At 40.3% G+C, this 24,173-nt stretch overlaps 1 protein-coding gene across 1 annotated transcript in view; it reads left to right on the forward strand.

Moving 5' to 3' along the window:
* WDFY4 (WDFY family member 4) overlaps positions 1-24,173 on the forward strand; it is a 593,767-nt gene that overhangs the window by 250,006 nt on the left and 319,588 nt on the right. The window contains exons 34-40 of the mRNA XM_030203170.1: positions 2,342-2,536; positions 7,897-8,023; positions 14,100-14,254; positions 18,241-18,479; positions 19,180-19,295; positions 20,690-20,881; positions 23,579-23,712. Coding sequence (XP_030059030.1) covers positions 2,342-2,536; positions 7,897-8,023; positions 14,100-14,254; positions 18,241-18,479; positions 19,180-19,295; positions 20,690-20,881; positions 23,579-23,712 — 1,158 coding nt within the window. The remainder of the gene's footprint in view (positions 1-2,341; positions 2,537-7,896; positions 8,024-14,099; positions 14,255-18,240; positions 18,480-19,179; positions 19,296-20,689; positions 20,882-23,578; positions 23,713-24,173) is intronic.

Genomic DNA, 24,173 nt, shown 5'->3' on the forward strand with positions numbered 1-24,173 from the left:
GCACGGAACTGTCATAGTCTATAAACTACTACTACTACTACTACTACTACTTAACATTTCTAGAGCGCTACTAGGGTTACGCAGTGCTGTACAAATTAACAAAGAAGGACGGTCCCTGCTCAAAGGAGCTTATAATCTAAAGGATGAAATGTCAAGTTGGGGCAGTCTAGATTTCCTGAGTAGAGGTATAGTGGTTAGGTGCCGAAGGCGACATTGAAGAGGTGGGCTTTGAGCAATGATTTGAAGATGGGCAGGGAGGGGGCCTGGCGTATGGGCTCAGGGAGTTTGTTCCAAGCATGGGATGGGGTGAGGCGAGGCAGAAAGGACGGAGCCTGGAGTTGGCGGTGGTGGAGAAGGGTACTGAAAGGAGGGATTTGTCTTGAGAGCGGAGGTTACGGGTAGGAATGTAAGGGGAGATGAGGGTAGAGAGGTAAGGAGGGGCTGCAGATCGAGTGCATTTGTAGGTTAGTAGGAGAAGCTTGAACTGTATGCGGTACCTGATTGGAAGCCAGTGAAGTGACTTGAGGAGAGGGGTGATATGAGTATGTCGGTCGAGGCGGAAGATAAGACATGCAGCAGAGTTCTGAACGGTCTGAAGGGGGGATAGATGGCTAAGTGGGAGGCCAGTGAGGAGTAGGTTGCAGTAGTCAAGGCAAGAGGTAATGAGAGAGTGGATGAGAGTTCGGGTGGCGTGCTCAGAGAGGAAAGGGCGAATTTTGCTAATGTTATAGAGGAAGAAGCGACAGGTCTTGGCTATCTGCTGGATATGCATAAAACTGTGCATAAATTCTAGGAACGCCCAGGACCCACCCATTGTCATGCCCCCTTTTCAGATCTTTGACTTGGAATCTACACGTAATTTCTAGTTAAAACCAATTAGTGGCAAATATTGGCGATGATTGGCTTGTTAAGCCAATTAAGTTGTACACACAATACTGAATATGTCTAAATTTATGTGTGCAACGCTAGTCACCACATATAGAATCCGGGGGATAGTAGCCACATCCACTTATGCATCCACCTCTAAAATTGCTTCCTATGACTTCTTCATATGATATTCAAGTTTGCCAGTAGAGTGGGGTGGATGATCTGACCAGCTTTTTATTTATTTGTTACATTTGTACCCCACGCTTTCCCACTCAAAGCAGGTTCAATGCGGCTTACATAGTAATTGGGATTACAAAGTATTGGTGGAGAGAAATAAGTTGAGTATTATCGGAGTAATAAAAGAAATAAGAATGTAGAAATGCAGGGATGAGGGGAGTGGGAGAAGTATGAGCAAGGGGGTCGATGAGGCGAAAGGGGATAGAACAGGGGATAAGCAGGGGAAAATGAGGCGGGAGATGTAGTCTAGGTCGTTGTCATTGTCTCCTGGATATGTGATGAATAGATGGGTTTGTGGGAATTAATCTGGATCGTTTGGGTAGCAGTAACTAGGGAACTAAGGGTGCAAAGCTAGAGATTGGCTTGTTTGGTTACCACCATCACAAAGGTGTTCTGCTGTCCCTATTTTGTGAATTTTAAGCAAGGAGGAACAATAATCAAACTATGGGGGGGGGGGGGGGGGGGCAGTATTTAAGGCTAGCTATCTGAGTAGCGCTCACCAGGCCCAAGCAATATTATTCAGTGAAATTATATGGACAATGCTGCTGAATGTCATGTTTGACTATCCCAGTACTATTTGGGTGGTGTTGGGGTGGTCCAAGGCGGAGCTAGAAGTTATCCAGGTACAACTGATGTTTATTTTCGGTACTCGGACATTTGTTGGGGCAAGTTAACAGGCCTGTGGAGTTGGAGTCGGAGTTGGTAAAAATGTAACTACTTCAACTCCAGCTTCAAAATAAAAACAAACTTACCATTATTATATTTGACAAATTTATCATTTTATATATATATATTTGTTCAGCTTCTTTGTTCAGACTTCAAATAAATCTATTTTGTGGTTTATGAGTTCTAATTTCATACATAAAGAAATATCCAATGTTTTTATAATTGATTATATTTCTCTTAGATTTACTGAGCATAGTTGGAGTTGGGGTCAGACAGTAGAAAGACAGAGGAGTCGGAGTTGAATGTGTGGTAAACCAACGCCACAGCTCTGCAGGTTAAGCCAGACCAGTAACTGTCCTAACTTTCCTGAATACTCCGGCACTGAATATTGGTGATACCTAGATAAATTCAGCAGCTGCCAAATACCCAAATATTCAGTATCTGAGTATGGCCCAGTGTTGAATATTCTGATATAGAGAAACCCATAATGGCCAGCATTTAGAAAATTGCTGACAGCCATAGTTTATGTATCATCTTGGCTATCTACAACTAATTTGTTCTGTTTTTCCAGCATGAACATGAAACCATTTTGCAAGATCAGACCCAAGCTGCAGCCAGGAAAAGTTGTGCTGATGATTCATCTTTATCGCAGAAGGTTCACCCGTCTAGGAAACAAGTTTGCGATTTTATACGCATCCTTCTGATGGAGAGTTTAATACATATCCCCTTGCACAAACAATGTCACCCTCTACAACTTCTTCTGGAGGTCAGTTTGTTGCCTTTCTTTTCCTATTTGTTCTCTAAAAAAAAAAAGACAAAAGTTTTTAAAGTTGTTTTTTTCGGGGTGGGTGGTGGTTAGTGACCACTGGGGGAGTCAGGGGAGGTCATCCCCGATTCCCCCCAGTGGTCAACTGGTCATTTAGGGCACATTTTTGTGGCTTGGTCATTAAAAAAAAGGACCAAGTAAAGTTGGCCAAGTGTTCATCAGGGACGCCCTTCTTTTTTCCATTATTGCTTGAGGACGCCCCAGTCCCGCCTTTGCTACGCCTCCGACATGCCCCCAGGAACTTTGGTCGTCCCCGTGACAGGAAGCAGTTGGGGACGATTATGCCGATTTGGGCGACCCTGAGAGAAGGATGCCCATCTCCTGATTTGTGTTGAAAGATGGGCGCCCTTCTCTTTTGAAAATAAGCCTGAGTATGGAACAAGTGCAGGATCCATGGAGGATGATACTCAAATTTAAGTATGCTATGCTAAAAACACTTCTAAAGAATATTCTGTAAATTATGGATTTTTGTTCTACTAGTGCTTTACTCTGTGTTGTATTCATATTGAAACGTATAACATTTTTTTTGGAGACACTGAGGGGTCCTTTTACGAAGCTGCGGCAAAAAGGAAACTGTGCTGGAGTCAGTACGTGTTTTTGATGTGTGCCGAGGCCCCCTATTACAGCAGAGGGTAAAAGGCAGATTTCCCTTTTCTTATAAATGGCCGTGCGGCAAGTGAACCACTTGCTGCGTGCCCATTTCGGAGGGAGCACTTACCGACACCTATTGAGATGGCAGTAAGGGCTCCTGTGCTAACCCGACAGTAGCCAGGCAGCATGCAGCACTGCCCATTTACCGCCTGGTACACACCGGTGCTACAAAAATTGAAATATTTTTGCAGAGCTGGAAATGGTATGCACTGGTGGGGGGGGGGGGGGGAATAGCACCGTGATGCTGCGGTAGCCCAGCAGTACTTCCCTTTTAGCGAGCGGTAAGTCTGCGTTGGGTATACTGCCGCTTCATAAAAGGGCCCCCGAATATTGGGGCTGATTAAGAGCCTGATTTACTAAAGGGGGGGGGGGTCGATATTGAAAGTGATTTAACCAGGCAGGAGAGGCTCATTTGTGCAAATTGTTTGTGCAACAGGCTATCTGCTGATATCCAGGGCATTTCACCGGTTAATACCACTGACTATCAGTATTAACTACTTAAACCAAAATCCATACAGTTTTGGTGCGGAAAGGGATAGAGCTGACACTTATGCAGTTTAGTGCTGACATTCAGCACTGAACCGCATAAGATAACTGGACAAATTGGACCGCATAAAACACAGTCTTATCTTTTTCCAGTTTTGCTTAGGCGGTGAAGGGCTAAATATCGCAGTTCACAGGATAAGAGATAGCCAGCCACACGAACCTGGATATTCAATTCTGGTGCCCGTACATGGCCTGACATTACAATCCAGGGATAACACTGGTGATGGTTGAAACAATTCTGACTACTATCATCTGAATATCTACTCCTAAGCTTTTTTCCTGTAGGTTCAAAATGGGAGAAAAATCTTACGAGGCAGTATACAGTGGCATTTATGGATGATGACAGGTACTTCAGAAAAATAATGGGACAATACTAATAACTGAGGGAAAGTATTAACGTAAACAAAAAAATGCCAGTATTCAATTTTAGGGAAGTAAAAGTGAGTACCCTGAATGTGAAGCAGGATTAGGGATCTGTGAATCTGGAAATGGTAAACCTGGGAGGAAAGCAAGCTAGAGGGTGAGCTAAGATTCCCACAGGAATTGGGTGTGCCTTGTATCGTGCATCCTGGAAGGGAAATGAGAACTGCTATTATTTGATTATCTTTTTCTTACATTAAATGCTCCTTATTGGTTGAATTTGTTCCCTAGAACGAAAGGGACGATGTGTTGGCTGATAACAAATTTTGTCAGGCACTTAATAAAAGATGAGCCTTTCTGTTACATACTGTGAAGTGAGGGATATTTGTGGAAAGCCTCACCTTGGGAAAGGTTAGGCTGAATCTAGGGCAGTGAAAGTAGCAGAGAGGCTGTGGTCCCTTCGCCATATCAGCCATACCAGAGCAGGATTCCTTCAAGGCAAGCCATCTCCACCAGAACAGATCTTGGGACTAAGATAAAGATAGATAGATAGATAGATAGATAGATAGATAGATAGATAGATAGATAGATAGATAGATAGATAGATAGATAGATGAAAAAGACCTCAGTAAGGGCCTCAAAGAAAAAGGGCATCCACATCGAAACCTGAAGGTGCACCTAACCCATATATCCAATTATGTTTAAAACATTCAGAATCAAAAATATGTGGCATAGCATTATTTTTAATGGATGCCCAGTATATCGCCAAATGAAAGGATAACAGAAAAACAGCAAGTGGCAATCTGATTAAAGAAGTGGTAAGTTTGTTAAAAAGGAATGAAGAAAATGTTTACTGTAAAGTTTGGGAAATTTTTATTTATTAAGCTTTATTAAGTGCCTTTATGAAGAGGCAGTGTAGAGCTTGACAGCTTGACACTAAAACTTACAATTTTGTTAATGGCATAACAATAGTAATATGACCACTTATAAACATAAATACAATCAATGAGATAAACTTGGAGATGGCACATTGAATCCTGAAGGACTGTCTGGTAAGGTTTGCCTCTTTGTGGGTGATACCAAAATCTGTAATAGGGCAGACACCTCTGATGTGTGGATAATATGTGGAAGGGTTAGCGGAGCTAGAAGAATGGTCTGGAATTTGGCAGCTAAGATTTAATCCTAAAAAATGCAGGGTCATACATTTGGACCTCAAAAACCCAAGGAAACAGTACAGTTTAAGGGGTGAAGAACTTTTGTGCAAGAAGAGGAGTGGGACTTGGGTGTGAACATATGTGATGATCTTAAGGTGACCAAACAGGTAGAAAAAGCAATGATGAAAGCTAGAAGGATACTTGGGTGCATAAGGAGAGGACTGACCAGTAGGAAAAAGGAGGTAATGATGCCCTGTATAAGACTCTGGTGAGACCTCATTTAGAATATTGTGTACAATTCTGGAGACCACAGCTTCAAAATTTATAAACAGAATAGAGTCAGCCCATAGGGTGGCTTCTAAAGTCAGTGGTCTCCATCACAAAGCATATGGGGACAGACGTAAAGATCTCAATATATGTACTTTGGAAGAAAGAAGGGAGATATGATAGAAACGTTTAAATACCTCTATGGCATAGGTGAGTCTCCTTCATTTGAAAGGAAGCTCTGGAACAAGGGGGCATAGGATGAAGATGAAAGGGGATAAACTCGGAAGTAACCCGAGGAAATACTTCTTCATGGAAAGGATGATGAATTCATGGAACGGCCTCCTGGTGGAAGTGGTGGAGACGAAAATAGAATCTGAATTCTAGAGAGCTTGGGACAAATACATAGAATAGTGATAGGGAGAGTGGATGGCATGGATGGGCAGACTGAATAGGCCATATGGTCTTTATCTGCCTACATTTTTCTATGTTTCTCTGTAATAGGACTAATATGATACAGGATCAGAAACATAAACATTGAACATCACTGTAAAACAGTCATATAACTGAATTTTGATGTTAGCAGAATAAAATGATACCATAATAGGCAGCATGGAAGAGCATTTATGTTACATAGATATGCTATAATGTCAGCGCAATATAAAGGAATCACCTTAATAGACACACATTAGAACATTCAAATGACATAGATATGAAGCTAACAGTGTTCATACAATATAATGAAATATCTTAATAGGCAGCCAAGGGGATAGGTGCAGTTGAGATAAATAGATCCAACAAGATGGGTAGGGCAAAGAATATATTGAATTAAAGTGTATGTCCCTTAGGATAATTAGTTGTATTAGACAACAGTACAAAATCCAGAGCTTCAATAGCTGTCATGAAGTCATTAATCAGTCATGAAAGTGAAATCTTGTCCACATGAACACTAAAATCTCCCAGAATAAATAAATGTGAATGGTCAAAATCTAAACCCAGAAACTGTTCCAAACAGCATCATATTAACAAGCAAGTCAGCATCATACATCAGCAGAAAAAAGAGCAGACAGCGTAGAATGTCTGTAATCCAAATTTATTCAGCCCAAGCAAATTAAAAGAATAAAAGCTTCTAAAAACCTGACACGGCCATATTTCGCCCTCCTCAAGGCTGCATCAGTGGTGGAATAAGAACCAACAGGTGTAATCACTGAACCTCAAGTATCTGGTTGCAAGCAGCTCTTGTTGCAATAACAGCTCCTAGGCTCCTACAATAAGAGCTGCTTTCAACCAGATAGGTGAGGCTCAGTGATTACACCTGCTGGTTCATATTCCGCCCCTGATGCAGCCCTTAGGAGGGCGAAATATGGCCGTGTTAGGCTTTTAGAAAGCTTTTATTCTTTTAGGGCTCCTTTTACTAAGATGCACCAAAAAGTGGCCTGCGCTGGTGTAGACGTGTGTATTGGACGTGCGCAGGTCCATTTTTCAGCACACCTGCAAAAAAGGCCTTTTTTTATTGGCTGAAAATGGACGTGTGGCAAAATGAAAATTGGTGCACATCCATTTTGCACCTGAGACCTTGTACAAGAAAAGTAATGTAAGGCAAAATGGATCTGTTAATGCTAAAACATTCCTCTCTGGTTTATCAGCAACAAACCCCTCCAACAATTTTAACTTTCATAGAGATGGTGGCCCTGAATCACTTTCAACTTGGCAGATTACATCATTGCACAAGTGATAAGTTTTGCCAAGGATATTTCAGAATGGCAACACTTTGAATTTTGTTCTACAAATGAGTTGAAAATTTCAGTAAGCAAAGTTCTCATTTTGAAAGAGGACTTCCTCTCTTTGGTTATCATACCAAGGATCTTGATTCTGCACTGAAAATTTTGTTTAATTATAACTTGGTTACAAGCCCTTCACAAGCATTGTACAGTACCTAAGTACTTTTGGAATTCGGCTCAAGAAAAGAATTGTTGGATCAGAGCAGAAAATCTTTTCTGGAATTCCAATGACACAGTTATTGTTGCACCTGTTCCTGATTTCAAGGTCCTCTGACAGCTGGTGTCTCATTTCTGCTGGTCTGCTGTTTCTTTTCTTCTTATATTAAATATAATTCATTATTATTCATCTCACTAAGATCCCAGACAATCACAATTTAGGCCTTGATTTCCATTTCTACTGTATTTAACTAGAGAGCCTAGCAGATTCAATATTCACCTCATCTCCTACCAGTTGATTTTGTACTATAAACATTTCCATGTTGTCACTTCATGTGAATTATATTATAATTACTTTTCTTTAATACTTTGCTGATATGTTTTTCAGGCTTCTGTAGAGGACAACACCTATGAACAGAAGAAGAATTTCCAAACTGAAGTTCTGCTGTTTGCTATTGATATCTTTCATATAATTAGTCAAGATGAGAGCAAGATTGTTTCTGCAAGGTCAAGAGGTGAGTGTTGAGCTTCAGACCCAATAGCCAGGCATCTTTCCATTTAAGTTTCTAAGGCAGAGCTCCATTAAACTATGGCCCAACACTTATTTAACCTAGATCATGGAATTTGCTTTTGCTGCCCACCATACTTCTACTTACATAGAAAAATGAAGGCAGATAAGGACCTTATAGCCTATCCAGTCTGCCCATCCATGCCATCTACTATCCCTTTCTTTTTCCTTAATCAGACCAAACAGTTATAGTACAACTTCTACTTATTTTCAAATATTTTAATCCGTTTTAACAAATATTTAAATACCCCAGATCATTCAACCGCATTCACACAAACACTCTTCCATAAACCTATTCCCACTAATACATCAATAACTAACTGCCAAAACGCATGCGTTTAACGCTGGAGTGTGAATGCAGGCGTGTGGGGTTGAATCTCTCCACGCAGTACCCATAAGCTGTGAAAATTATTCAAAAGAACCCGACTCTTGATGATGCTTTAGCAGTGAAACACAGGCTGTGTAGAGTCTGGGTTAGAAGCATGGCGAACTGAATATATGTGTTTGGCTGTAAGCTATTTTGGTTTAACTACTGCTAACCATCTGAATTAAAGATGTGCAAGGACTTGGATATTATCATGAATTTAAGGATTTGAAAGACATTTTCTGCATGAATCAAGAATTTAAGGACTTGAAAGACACCCTCTGCATGAAAGACGCTTTTTGCATAATGAAAGTGGATGACAAATCTGGATCACAAAGGACTTGTAAAGATTTAGATCACAGGAGGGAAGTGTCCTGACTCTTAAGGTGGTCACATATAAATAAAGAGTTCTGCTTTCCACAGTATAGCTGAGGGTGGTAAGCTGCTCAGATGTGTTTTTTGGCAGTTAGTTATTGATGTATTAATGGGAATAGGTTTATGGAAGAGTGTTTGTGTGAATGCGGTTAAATGATCTGGGGTATTTAAATATTTGTTAAAACGGATTAAAATATTTGAAAATAAGTAGAAGTTGTACTATAACTGTTTGGTCTGATATAGGTGTCTATTAAATTGCAGTTATTTTAGAGATGAAACCTAGGTGTATTTAGAGTGTTTCTTTTTCCTAAGAGATCCTATGCACTTATTCCAAGCTTTATAGAATTCATAGTCTTTATCTCCATCATCTCTACTGGGAGGCTGTTCCATGAATTCACCACATTTTTCATGAAGAAGTATTTTGTTAGGTTACTCCTGAGTCTGTCACCTTTCACCTTCATCCTATGCTCCCTCATTCCAGATCTCTATCATATCTTCCCTCTTCCACCTTTAATCCAAAGCATACATGTTGAGAACTTTAAGTCTGTCCTGATACACATTATGACTGCCAGCGGTCTTACTGCTTTCAGCTAAGTGCCCTTTGCTTTCCGTTGTCCCACCGGGGCGGGCCTTTACTTAGCTTCTTGTGTTCTTGTGTTTGCTTTTCCAGTTCGGCTGGACTGTCCTCCTATTTGCCATTATTGTATGCTGTATGTTTTTGCTTTGCTTTAGCTAGTGTTAGGATGTGCAGCTAGGCTGCTTATTGTTCTTTTCCCTCTCTTGTTTTTCTGAGCCATTCATTTGCCCTTTTGTCTTGTGTTCCTTTTACTGCCAATAAAGCTACCTTAGTTCACCTCTACTTGCAATCCAGTCCAGTTCTTTGGAATACTCTTGTCTCTGATGGGACTCCCTCTACCCAGAGGTGGTAGAGTGATCCTCACCCCGTCACCTCTGGGCCAAGGGCTCACAAATGTTACAAGTGCAGTGGGGGCCGGGCTGAGTGCTCAGAGCGTTAGGAGCAGAGCAACTGCCAGTGCCATGAGTTTGCCCCCCAGAGCTGTACCAAGGGCTGTGTTCCCTTAACATCTTTGTTGACACATGCTAGTAAGTAAATGTAGCAGATTTAAAGGTAACTGCAAGCAACTAATATGATTTGTGGGGGAGGGGAGATCTCTGAATTTAAAGTAATATAATTTGTGGGGGGGGGGGGGAAGGGAGAGGGGATTTGAAGGGAAGGGAGATGAGAGAGGCAGGCAGGCAGCATGGAGAATTTCTGGTTTTAGTTTTCACACATTGCAAGTGCAATTTCTTTTTGGAGATAATGGTACGGAATCTATTTAAACCCTTTTTCAATTAAACATGATACAGGAATTAAATTACAAATATTATCAAAATCTTTGGCTGATGGGGTGAGATGTGCAGGAGGGGGACCTTAAGAGTGTTTGCCCCGGGCCCGGCTTTGTCTCTTGGCAGCCCTGCTGAAGGGTCATGTCATCCTTCATCAACAGTCAGGTTTAATGCAGCCACACTGATAGGTGACATCTTCACATTGGCTCCTAAAGTACAATACTCTCTCATAGCCAAGGGAAGCCTTTAGAAGACTCCCTTGATCATGCACAGGTATTCCTATATTAACCCCCAAAATACCTGTCCTTCTCTCCTCAGTCTTGTCTTCCTGTTTCTGACAGACTGAGGTGAGCTCCCCTTTACTTTCTCACAGCACACTTAACTACCAATTAAAAAAAAACAGACATGAGATGAAAGGAGGAAAAAGGAAAAGAAAGGAAAGAATGCATGGCATTATCAATCTATCCTTCCAGGACCTAACAAGGTACCTGCAGGTTCATGGTTACACAGCACATAACTCTCCTTCCTCTTAATGGTCTCAACATTGGTGCCCACATGAGTAAAGTCAACAGCAGAAGTTGTAAAGCCACCTAGCTGGGGTTACCATATGGCTCCAGAAAAAGGAGGACACGTTGATCCAGTCCAGGTTTTGCTTCCATTGAAAGCAATGGAAATAAAACCAAGACTGGCTCAATCTGTCCTCCTTTTTTCTGGAGCCAAATGGTAACCCTACACCTAGCAGACCAGATGCTAAAACTATACTAGCTGCTGACATCCTTGAGGCAAATCTAGTGCAGCTCTATGCATCTTAAGTCACTCCTCCACTTCAACTCAATCTTGTACAGCTTCTGTATCACTGGTGTTGGCCACCAGTGAAACAACAGCACCTATACTGGAATGAAGACAGGACTATGAAAAACAGGCTACATACTCCTGTGTCATCTCTTATGCTGCCTCACATACCTCATCTGCTCTCAAGACTCAAGTTTTGGCAGTATGTGGGACCTCTAATGTGCCACATTATCACAATGGTCTTTGTCAACAAGCAAAGAGGATCTGGATCTCTCTAACTTTGTCAAGAAGCAGAATATGGGACTTTGGGAGCCACCCTTTAAGCCACATATCTACCAGGTAAACAGAATCACAGAGCCGATGAACTCATTTGCAAACTAGAAGCTCATAAGTGGTCCCTTGATGAATCAGTAGCCCAACAGATTTTTAACAAATGGGCATTATTGGATATAGTCCTCCTTGCCACAATGGAAAATTCAAAAGGCAGTGCCTTCCATTCTTTATGCCAATCTCACAATAGGCTATCCCAAGGTATGTCCTCCTTTTCATGGGAAGAGGATCATGCTATACACTTTCCTCCCATTTCTCTCATTCCCAAGATCCTTTAAAAGAACGAATAGGACAGTAACATCCTAATTCTTATTATAATCCGTTGGTGAAGACAAATTTTGTTTCCCAGACTACTTGCTCTGGCCATTTAATTCAAATGGGGTATCATCCAGTCTTCTTGATCCAGCACTGTTGACAACTACTATACCCCAACTTCATGTTGCCTACATTGACAACTTGATTTTGAACAGCAAGCAGAAACAGCAAGCAATAGCCAAACTACCAATCTCTTCAGCCATCCAGGACATCTTTGTTTCCAGAAGACCATCTACCAAGCAGTAATACCAGTTTAAATGGATCCAGTATTCTCATTGATGCACGGCTAATAACAAGAGGCCCACCATCTGCCCCATGCCTCTAGTCCTAACATACCTTGTCATGCTTCTTGTACTGCAGTTTCCAGACCTCTTCAGGGTAACTACATATCTTGATCACGACTATATGAAAGGTAAATCTGTACCTTTCCACCCCATGGTTACTCATCTTATGAGGAGCCTTATGAACACAAGCCATTTCCCCCCACCCTGGTGTCAACCACTTCGCCAATGAGATTTCAGCATAATCCTGGAAAAACTACTTGCAGATCCTAGTGAACTACAAGGTCAAGCATCTGTCAAAATCTCACCTGGAAAACAGTATCTCTCATAGTCATAACATCAGCATGCAGAGTCAGCGAACTACAGACCCCCTAGTACTTTACCCTCCTTATACTTAGTTTTTCACCAATTGAGTAATCTTGAATCCTGCTGAAACCGAGATCATCACATGCTGGAAGCTGTAAATGTAACCGCATAATATTTACTAAGCATAGACTCTTTTACGTCTCCAACATTCACATATAATTCCACCTATTTAACATGCAAGGTATTATTTTTATCTATAATTGGCAAGACATAAATAGACATGATATTAAAAACACATTTTGTATAGGTTACCTAAGTCTGGAAAAGGACATCTAAATTGGGGATGTTAAGAATTTCCTGGGTATTTTACAAAAAGCTCACTAAATGGAGAGCCTTTTGGGTGACATACTTAAGGATATGTAGTAGTACATGTGTACTTGCTGGCACATACAATGGAACACAATATAACCATATCTGCAATTTAAATAATCTCAATTAAATACATCTGATAATGGATCATCAGAGGTAAACTTCCCTTGAGATGATTATCTCATTTTTTGGATGTAGGTAGAACACCTTAAGGCGGTATATTAAGTCCCATTCCCCTTTACTCTTTTTATTCACTTCTATAGAGGCATTAGATGTCCTACCTTCCTTGGGGTTAATGTTGGCTTTGTGGCTTTTTATACCCATTCCCATCAATTTTTTTAATACTTAATCCGTGTTGCAGTAAAAGTTTGTGCATTAAGGGCAAATAACACTTGTTTTTATTTATTTATTTATTTGAAACTTGATATACTGCTCTTTGCCATGCAGAGCAAGACGGTTTACAAAAATAATAACAAAAAATATTAGACAAAGAAAAGAACTGCAATATTGTGACAGGAAAGATAAGCAAGCACACAAGCAGAGATAAGTATTTCATTAAAAGTAGGTATAAGATTTTTCTCTCTCAAGTACTGATGCCCTGCAAACCATCCCAATCAGCCAGAATAGGCTTCCTCAAATAACCAGGTCATTAGCATGGCCTTAGATTTCTTAATACCTAGTTCACTGCGTAAAGGTAAAGGAATAGAATTCCAAAGAGAAGGGACCACAAAAAAAGAATGCACAGCAACAAGTTGTCTGTAATTGTTCAAAACGGGGCCCTAGTAAAGTCATACGTTGATCATTTAAGGAGCGTAATTGCCAAGGAAAGCAATTCTACAATGTAGTCACCTGCATTTATGTATCGCTTCTGTGTGTAAACATTTAAAATACTAGCACTTACCTGTGTAAGTGTGCATGTACCTGCAGGGCACCTAAGAACCTTTCTGTAAATACCTGTTAACTTGCATTGGACATATTTGCAAAGGGGGTGTACGCATGGCCAGAACATGGTGGAACATGGGTGGGGCTCCCAGTTACACATGTAACTTACAGAATAGTGTAATCTCCACACATCCTTGCTGCATTTGGCTGCCTGCACATGTGCCAGCTCTATGGCTGGTGTAACTGGGTTAGGTTTGTGTTCTATATTTGAACTTAGGTGCCTAGTTTGTTCTTATAGGATAGGCTCCTACTGCCCATCCTCGGGGCACCCCCTTAATGTGTGGCTTTTGCACAAAGAACAAGTACAGCATGGTCTTTGGCAATGAAGTTTCTCTGTACTAATCTCTGGAGGAGTCACCTCTAAGGGTTAAAAGGTAATTTATTCTCCAGGTCTGTGTACATTTTTGGTCCCTCAGAAATGCCTTCCAGATATACAATCAGATTTTTTGCATAGATACGGCTCTTTAAAACGAGTGCATTGAACCTCTCAAGTGTTACTGTTTCTTTATCACATTAATTATTTAGTTTTTGATTTGTCAGTAATATAAATGGCCATTTTATTTTTTTCCAAACTATATAATGTTTTTGATTTTCTTGTTTAGTTAACAGTGATCCTTCCAACTTCTCAGAAGGAAATGAAACATCAGTGGGAAATCTTTCTTACTTCAGTCAGAAACTAGTTGAGAAACTATACAGTGGAATGTTTGCTTCAAATCCCAAACAAATTTTATGTTTTATTACTGAACAAATCACAATGGTAAGTGGTGAAAGATATTGAATTATCTCAGATGTATATTATATGGTACTTGTTTCCTTAGGTTTAATTTCACTCCAAAAGAAAACACAACCTAAGGCAGCGATATTCACCTCCTTGATATTTGCAAATAGGTCAGGTTTTAAGGATATCCTTAACAGATATTCATGAGACAGATCTGCATATTTCTCTTTATAGTATGCAAATATATCTCATGCATATTCATTTTGCAACTCTCCAGGACCATCAGTTACCAAAGGGAATAATGGGAAGCAGAATCAATAATAAGAAAACAGAATTCATGCTCAGTGTACATCAAGAAATCTGTAGAACCAGCAATAATATAGGAGTTCACAGGGGAACAGAATTAAAAGATTTAAAATTCTATTTTGTTAATATCAAACTTGGATATGGAGTCTCAAAGTTCAGTCTAGACCAATTATATTCTAGTGCCTATTGAAGTAGCTAGTGAAATACACTGCTGACAACTGTCCCTTCTTCCTCCTTCCTGTTCTTATCCAGGCTGGTAGACTGTGCCACTCACATTCACTGATTTGATTTTCTTTCATCTCAAACTGTTTTATATCTACTCCAGTATGACTTTTTCTTGCTACATTTTATAGAAAACAGCTCTTTCCAAAATCCCCACTGGCCTCTTTTTCAAAGTATCCCATAGATTCCTGTAAAGCTCTAACCTGTTTTCCCTTTGCTTATAGGAGAATTGTTCCATCTGCGTTATGATTTTGGTCACCCTTCTCTATACCTTTTCTAGTCCCACTATATCTTTTTTTAAGATGAGGTGTCCAGCACCACAGACAGTACTCAGTGCTGTCACAGCAAGGATCAATACAGAGACATTATGATATGCTGTTTTATTTCCCACTCCTTTTATTATAATGTCTAACACTATACTTGTTTTGGTGACTACTGCCACACACGGAGCTGAAAAATATAGAAACATAAAAAATGAAGGCAGATAAAGTTCATGCGGCCTATGCAGTCTACCCATCCATACCATCTTCTATCTCGTCCTCTCCCTAAGAGATCTCACATGCTTGCCCCGCACTTTCTTGATTCTGTTTGCGTTCACCACCCTTTCCATAAAGAAGTATTTCCTTAGATATACTCAGTCTACCCCCTTTTAACTTCATCCTATGCCCTTTCATTTCAGAGTTTACTTTTAGTTGAAAGAGTTCTGCCTCTGAAGATATTTAAATATATTTATCATATTTCCTCTCTCCTGCTTTTCTTCCAGAGTATACATATTCAGTGCCAAACTGGCTATGTCGAGCAATCAAAATAGACGCTTAAATATCAGGCCTATCTTTCACCACTAAAAAGTTAACCAGTTAGCGCTGAATATTGGCATAGCTGGTTAAGATTTTAGAGCCAAAATAAACCCAGATATTCAGTGCCAGTTGCTGGATTCAGCCTGAGACGGAATATCCGGGTTTAACGCCGGCGATGGACAGCAAATGTGCTGCCAGCTGAATATTGAGCCTATTGAGTTCTATGTCTGTTCCCATATGTTTTATGATGGAGCCCACTGACCAGTTTAGTAGCCACCCTTTGGACTGACTCCACCCTGTTTATATCTTTTTGAAAGCGCGGTCTCCATAATTGTACACAGTACTCTAAATGAGGTCTCACCAGAGACTTATACAGAGGCATTATGGTCTTTTTTTTCTGCTGGCCATTCCTCTTCGTATGCATCAAAGTATCCTTCTGGTTTTGGCCATTTCCTTTTTTACCTGTTGGTCACCTTAAGATCATCAGATACAAACACCCTCAAGTCCCACTCTTCTTTTGTGCACAGAAGTACTTTACCCCATATATTTTGCTGTTCCCTTGGGTTTTGCAGCCCAAATGCATAGTCCTGCATTTTTCAGCATTAAATATTAGCTGCCAATTTCTGAACCATTCTCAAGCCTCATTAGATCCCTCCTCATGCTATCCACAACTTTAAGGTCTCTACCCTCTTACAGAGTATGGTATCATCCACAAAGAGGCAAACCTTACTAGATAGCCCTTCTCTAATATCACTCAAAAAGTTGTTAAAAATAGCCAGCACCCCACAAACCTTTGCTCTCTGTCTACACCCTGTTACTGGTCTCAACCACCTGATCTCAATCCTTCTGGATCTTAACACCCCATCCCCCAATCCCTGAATCTCAACTTAAGCCCTCCCAAGCACAATGCCCCATCAGCTGAAAACCTGATTCTCCCCTGACCCCCTCCAACCCCCTTCATTTAACCAGAGGTATGCCTGGTGGTCTAATATATGGTAAGAATTGATATTCTCCACTCCTGTCCGTTTGCAACCTTGTTTCTGACTCCTAGCTATAGTCTTGTGGTACCTCCGCTAGGGATCAATTTGCCAAATAAGGAGTGATTAGAATACTAGCATATACACATGCATGTTCCCACATATGCACATTTATGCTAAATATGCCAAATTTTAACTCATGCCATAATAGAGCAGGAGCTGAGGGCTCTCTTACTAAGCTATGTTAAACAGGTATAAGTATTTGTTTATTGGCAGCGTGCATATTTTATTGTGTAGTGTGGTGACATTCCTGGAAAAGGGATGTGTAAAGAATGGAACAAGATGCATAGTTTTCATTGCATAAAAGTATGTGCATTGTTTTTGTGCCCAGCATTTGTCCAATAATCATAGCAAAATTACTAAACCCTGCATGTACTTTCTCCTAAGGCAATAAGCAAGACAGAAGCCTGTGTGGACTTAAGGTTTGAATATTGGTGCAAACCTTGTGGAGTTTGTGCCAGTGTGAGCAGATGATATTATTGCTTCCCTAGTTACAATATTCCGATATTCAGTGCTATTTAACTGGTCAGCAATGACCACTGACCGTTTAAATAGCATTTAACCATCTAACCGTGAATATTCAGCAGGAGATATCCAGTTATCTCCTGCTGAATATTTGCAGTTAGTGCTTAGGGAGAGGTTCTATATATGGCACCTAAAAAATCAGTGTGGAAATCAGGGCCGACTATGCGTATTCTATAAGCGGCACATAGATTTAGGCGCAGTATATAGAATACGCTTAGTTGATATCTCAGCGCCTAAAACATTTACACCAATGAAAAACATGGCATAAATCCTTTCAGGTAGATTTAGTTGCACAGGGCCATATCCTATAACTACACTTGTAGATTTCAAAATGCCCCCGAAACGGCCATTTCCCTTTTTTTGCCTGTGCACGTTAAAAGTTAGGCGGTTGTACTGGTTAAATAGGACTGCATAAATAGAAGTCCTATCTTTTTAACCGCTCGTTAATGCTGAATATCTGCTTAACTGGTTAAGTTCTCGTGGCAGTGCATTTTTTGTAGCGAAAAAGGTGCCGGTAAATGCCAGGTCACCCTTCAGGGTGGGGTGATCACTGACGGACCCACCCCACAATAGCCAGGCCCCCTGCAACCAGTCACAGAATCTATGTCAAGGCAGAATTGGTGTGTAGAGCCTGAGCTCTTTCATTAAAACTTGGTGACCATGGGTCAATTTTAGCAGACAATGGAAAAGGTGCTGGTACTCAGTACCCCCCAAGTACCCCCTCAAAAAAAGCCCTGCTCGTGGCCAAAAATGAAACTGGAAATTCAATGCCAATCGCCGGATATGGTACAGCATTGAATTTCTGGGTTCAGCGCCCTGATATGATATCGCCAAATAGAGTAGTGTCTAAAAGTGAGTATTTGTATTTTTATACAAGTAATGCAAACTTCCATTTATTGAACAAGAGACCTGAAAGTGCAAGATGTCCTTGTAAAGATAATTTATTAAAACAGTGTTAAGAACTAATGTGAATGAGAACAGCATTTCTCTTTTTTTTCTTTCAGAGGGCCACCATGGCTAAATCACTAAAAAATTGTTCTAATTTAGAAATGCTCATGTGTTTCATGGTGGAATAAACACAAAGAATAGCAATAAATGGAATATCCTTCAATTTGCACTCATGTCTTTGTCTTTATAGGTGATGGACAATGCTGTTTCTCAAAGGGAAACCATCTTCAATAATCTGTATAGCAGTCTGAACCGAGCTATCCTTTACTGCCTGTCCAGATCACGTCAGTCACTCGCTGAATTGCTTAACCTCCTATATGTGTTGAAAGTTCTTCTTGACCAGTGGGATACCATTTTTGCCACTTACAATTCCAACATACATTTTATCACCTGTCTCATGCACTGTTTGTTCCAAATCAAATCTGGAAGGTAGAACATTTTAAAAAAATATCTATCTAGTGCCATTTCTCTACTGTTTATGAAATCATCTCTGTGTTAGGATGGAAGAAAGAGGGGTTTGAGCGTTATTACTGGGAGGAACTTGGGTTAGGGGTTAAGGTACTGAAATACTAATAAGCTCTTGGAACATTTGGGGGGACTGTTATCAATCTTGCAAGCCTACAGTCTTTCTTTGAAAACTTAGGACCCACACACACTGCCATTAGCGTTTGTACCCGTCTGTTGTGCACCTGCTTTACAGCAGGTACCAAGTGTGCATGGTAAAGTTTAAGAGGAAATTTCAGAATGAAATCTTCATGCATACTTCACCTAACGCTAAAGTGTGAGCATTGCCAACTGAGAGGAAGGCAGTTAAGAAACTGTTTAGTCACCCAGGCAAATTTCTCTGTATATTATCTTCCCTAAGCAGAAACTGTTCACATGTCTGTGACATTCTAGTGAAAGAAAGGAAAAGGAAGACCAATTTTGGTGATGTTCCAGATGTGGTTATGAGGACTGTTTTAACTTTGAGATGCATTCAGAGATCATAGTGCGCAGTATACATGAGAGAGTAGGCTCCTAATGCTTTTCAGTGTGATCCCATTGCAGCTATTTTTGTTCAGATATAAGTAGCCCATTTGAACAACCTGGAGTACATCTGTTATTCTTCATCTCATTCCTTGTCTTTTAGTTATCCCGAGGGATTTGGAGTGGAACCTGAACCACGAAGACCTATATGGCATCAGATTTTCCTACATAAAGATGAGGAGATGGAAGGAGAGCATAATCTTCCTTCCCCACAAGATGGTAATGGACACTTTAAATAAAGTGGATAAACAGTATAGAAAATGCAGGTTAATTTGGTTTAGGAGGTAATTATATAATTAAGCAGACATGTAAATAGAATGGATATATTTTTTCCCTCTAAATGAAAGTATGCCCGTAGTTCTCCTTTAAAATTGCCCCAAGGAATTTTATGATCTCTCATTTGGATTATTTTATATTGCATACGTATGTAGTATTTTCAAAAGTACATACATAAATTCAAACTCGTCCCTAGCCCTGTCCATGGGAATACCTCCGCTCAGTTTGAATAAAGTTGCTTCTGCACTGGTTGTGCATGTATAACTTTTCTGTGTTATGCAATTGTATAAGCACCTGTGTCTGCATATAAAACACTGCTTTTACAGTTGTCTTCTTAATATATACCCAGAATCCCTCCTCCCTGGTCTTTGATGTCTTTGCTCCTGCACATCAATCTTTTATTCTAAATATGATTCTGAATATACTGTGGTATTTCTCAGAAAATATGTTCAAGATGTATCTGATGCTCCTTCAGGCATTACCACTGTATTGGATCATCTTTGCTGATGCTGAGTTTCACCCTTTTATACTCTGTCATGGTCTCAGCACTGGTTTTGTACCGTCAAAGATTTCAGAATATTGAACATGTCCATTTTTTAAAGGAATGGGTTTATTGATGCATTCTTGTTAACAACAACAGTAATAACAAAAATGTCAGTTTTCTGCCACAAGAGTGCCACATAACTGTAAGAGGCTCTTTTGCCAAACAGTGGTAAAAAAATGGCCTTAGCGCATTATTATATGGGTCATTCCTGCATGCTAAGGCCATTTTCCCTGCTGAGGTAAAATGGCGGATTTTTCTATTTTTCTTAATAATGGCTATGTGCTAATTTTTCCATTATCACTTGAATCCCAACTACCACTCATGTGTAGGCAGTAAGGGCTCACCTGCTAAGGATATGCTAATCAGTTAGCAGGCGGCAATGTAAGCTGCATTAACCAATTAGCTAGTGTGTGGATAGCGCGCACCAAAATGAAATTATCGCAAGAGCCACGCAGTAGTCAGTTTAATTTTTGAAAGATTTAGAAGTCCTTTTAATAAGCTGTGGTAAGCAGTAATGCAGGTTAAAATACACTACCGCAGGGCATGCTTAGGTGTCCTGCGGCACCTTTTGTGCTAAAAAAATAAAATTTCTTGTTTAACACTCAGGCATGTTTGAGGGGCGGAGAGTGGGCTATTGAAGAACCCTACTCAGGTGTACATGTTTTGAGTTCTGCCCTGTATTGTCATTTACTTATGTGCTTCCTCTATTTCTGCCCTCATGTCCGCTTTGTGAAGCACCCTTGTTATCTTAATGTTCCCCCGATAATAATTTCACAGGACATTTTCTTTTCAGTACAAGAGGAAATTCTGAAGGCAGTGGAAGTTGTGTGGGATCAACTGATATCCCAACGACGGCAGGCACTGGAAGATACTTTCAAGATCGACCTCTCTGTAAAACAAGGAGACAGAGAAAGTGAAGTGAAGATAAGCGAGGTCACACCTTTGTGGGAAGAAGCAGCTGCAAAGTCCTGGCAACACTACCTAGGTCTTTAGAATTATTTTTAGGTTTACAAGCAAATATAAAAATTCCTCTTTTCATTCTGACTTCTATTACATGTGATGATCTTTGTTAGACATGGAATGAGTGGGTTGTGAGCATTTCTAAAATCTATGCTTGTTGTTATAGAATACACCCAGTCCATGCGTAATTTAGGCGTCAGCATTCACACCAAGATTACTTGGTGTAACTGCCCGCAACTAAATTTAGTCAGGCGGATGGGCACTTGGTGTATTCTATATACCATGTGGAAATTTAGGCTTATTCTATAAATTGTGCCTACATTTAGGTGTACTTTATATAATACGCCTTGGCGTATTTTGTTTCGGTGCTGATTTTTAGGCGTGATGCAGTCCATTCTCGCTATTTGCTGGGGTTAGGTTCCTAGAAAACCTCATGAATACCGAAAACCCTGACCTCTGTGGTGAGTAAACTGATGGAAACGCTTCTAAAGTAGAGGATCGTGAGGTCTTTTGCATTGAATTGACTGCAGGACCCAAGGCAGTATGGCTTCACTAGAGGCAGGTCATGTCAGACGAATCTGATTAATTTATTTGACTGGGTGACCAAGCAGTTGAATGTGAGAGGGGCACTAGATGTAGTGTACTTGGACTTTAGCAAAGCCTTTGACACAGTCGCACTGGCAACTGATAAATAAACTGAGTGCCCTTGGTATGGAACCTAAAGTGACTGACTGTGTTAAAAACTGGATAATGGGAGGAGACAGAGGGTAATAGGAAATGGAGCTTGCTCTAAGGAAAGAGATGTTATCAGTGGTGTACCGCAGGGATCGGTCCTTGGGACGGCATTTTATAACATCTTTGTGAGTGATATTGCGGAAGGGGCTGTCTGGTAGGTTTGTCTCTTTGTGGATAATACCAAACTCTGTAATAGGGTGGACACACCGGAGGGTGTTGGCTGCAAGAGAAGGATCTAGCAAAGCTTGAAGAATGGTCTGAAAATTGGCACTAAGATTTAATGCTAAAAAATGTAGGGTCATGAACTTGGGTTACAATAATTCGAGGGAATGATACAGTATAGGGGGTGAATTGCTTCTGTGTATGAAAGAAGAGCAGGACTTGGGGGTGATTGCGTCCAAGGACCTTAAGGTGGCCAAACAGGTAGAAAAGGCGAAGGTCAAAACCAGATGAATGCTTGGGTGCATTAGGAGAGGGATGACCAGCAGGAAAAAAGATGTGATAGTGCCCTTGTATAAGTCTCTGGTAAGGCCTCATTTGGAGCACTGCGTGTAGTTGTGGAGACCATACCTATTGAAAGATACAAACAGGATAGAGTCAGTCCTGTTTAAATTGGTAAATGGTCTCCGTCATAAAACATATAGGGACAGGCTTATGGACCTCAACATGTGTACACTGGAAGAGAGGCGGGAGAAAGATGAGACATTTAAATATCTCAGTGGCGTTAATGTACAGGAGATAAGCCTTTTTTAGATGAAGGAAAACTCTGTAATAAGAGGGCATAAGATGAAATTAAGAGGAAATAGGCTTAGGAGGAATCTGAGAAAATACTATTTCACGGAAAGGGTGGTGGATGCATGGAATGGCCTCCTGGTGGAGGTCATGGAGACGAGGACTGTGTCAGAATGTTGAAAGAGTGGGACAGGCATGTGGGATCCCTTAGGAAAAGGAGGAGCTAGTGGTTAATGAGAAAGGTCAGATTGGATGGGCCATTCTGCCCTTATCTGCCATCATGATTTATGTATTTATTTATTTGTTGCATTTGTATTCCACATTTTCCCACTTATTTGCAGGCTCAATGTGGCTTACATTATGCCGTAATGGTGATCGCCATTTCCGGGATGAGAAATACAAAGTGATATTGCATTACGGTTCATAGTTAGTAGAGTATAGAGTAAATTAGACAGTCAAATATCAGGAGTTCATTTCTATGTCTCGATGTCTCAATGTTTCAGCAAGGAATTCAAAATCAGCCATACCAACAGCTAGAAGTAGGACACTGTTCCAGGATTGTGTTGGCCTTGCTTACTGTTCTTCATTGGTGTTCAAATCTTCCATGACTGATACCTGTGCTGTGAAATAGTGTTTTAGTAATTTCTTTAGAGATCAGGTACTTTTCAGGGACTTTGCCTCTCTTATGTCTCTAGCTCCATCCTACTTCCTCCATTTCCAGATCACCATGTTTTTCAAAAGGTGGGCGATCCAGAGGACTGGAGAAATTCATATCCAAAAATATATAAGATCTATCTGCTCTACAGTATCCAAGGAAAATACATACAAAACACCAGTTTATTGGTAGATTTAGATATAGCCAATACTAGTAAAATTGCCTTGGATTACTAACAGTGTGAATGTTGAGATCAGTGAACTGTTGGGTTACTGGAAGTACCCGCTGTCACCCATGACTGTGTCTCTCAAATCTGTGACCAATCTTTGTCCTTGGCTGGGTTTAGGTTATGCTATACTTTACCAGCTAAACTCCAGACTGAACTAGACTTTTTGACCTTTAGAAGAAAGTTAGACCTTTCTCTTTCTTAAAGCCTTTGAAAATGTTTGTTTCATTTTGTATGATGTAGTACATTTTTGTTTTCATTATTTGTTTTAACTGTGCTCTGATCCAGTCTTTGAAGGGTAGATACAAGAGATGTTAAATAAATAAATAATGTGATATATAGCATTTAACTAGGTTTGCTTTTCTGGTGAACAGCATCTGAAAGGAAGAATCTGACAAACAAAAGTCCTTCATCCCAGACACTGCAGGGAAAGACCAATCCAATCTTATCCTCTGCAATGAGACTGATGCAAGGCAGACATATAAAGGATATGGAATGTAAAGCAAAGGTAATTTTCTATTATCCTATATTGCCTGCTTTTATTTTATGAATCATGGTTTGTCCTTGAATACTATGTATATTCAATAATAGGAGTTGAAATCACATTTAAGACACATACCAGTCATAATAATTCTATTGATCCAACTTAAGAAACTATAATACAAGCAATTTAAGCGCATTATTCAATGCATGAATCTTAGACAAGTGCAGTAAATGTCATGTAATGACAAAAGAATGCAAGCAACAATAAACTTGTTTAAATGGTTTCACAATGAAATAGAACCTGGGCCAACCCAATGACTATTCCAAAGATTCTATATGCGGTGCCCAAATTTGGGTGCGCTACCAAGATAAGAGCATAAATTAATTGGTTAACGAGCTCTTAACCATCAGTAATTGGGTGTGCACTATTCTATAAGGCAGGGCACCTAACTCTATAGTAAATATACCTAAAGAGGGCATGGCCAT

Source organism: Microcaecilia unicolor, chromosome 5 (assembly GCF_901765095.1).
Source record: "Microcaecilia unicolor chromosome 5, aMicUni1.1, whole genome shotgun sequence".
In the NCBI taxonomy this organism is placed as follows: domain Eukaryota; kingdom Metazoa; phylum Chordata; class Amphibia; order Gymnophiona; family Siphonopidae; genus Microcaecilia; species Microcaecilia unicolor.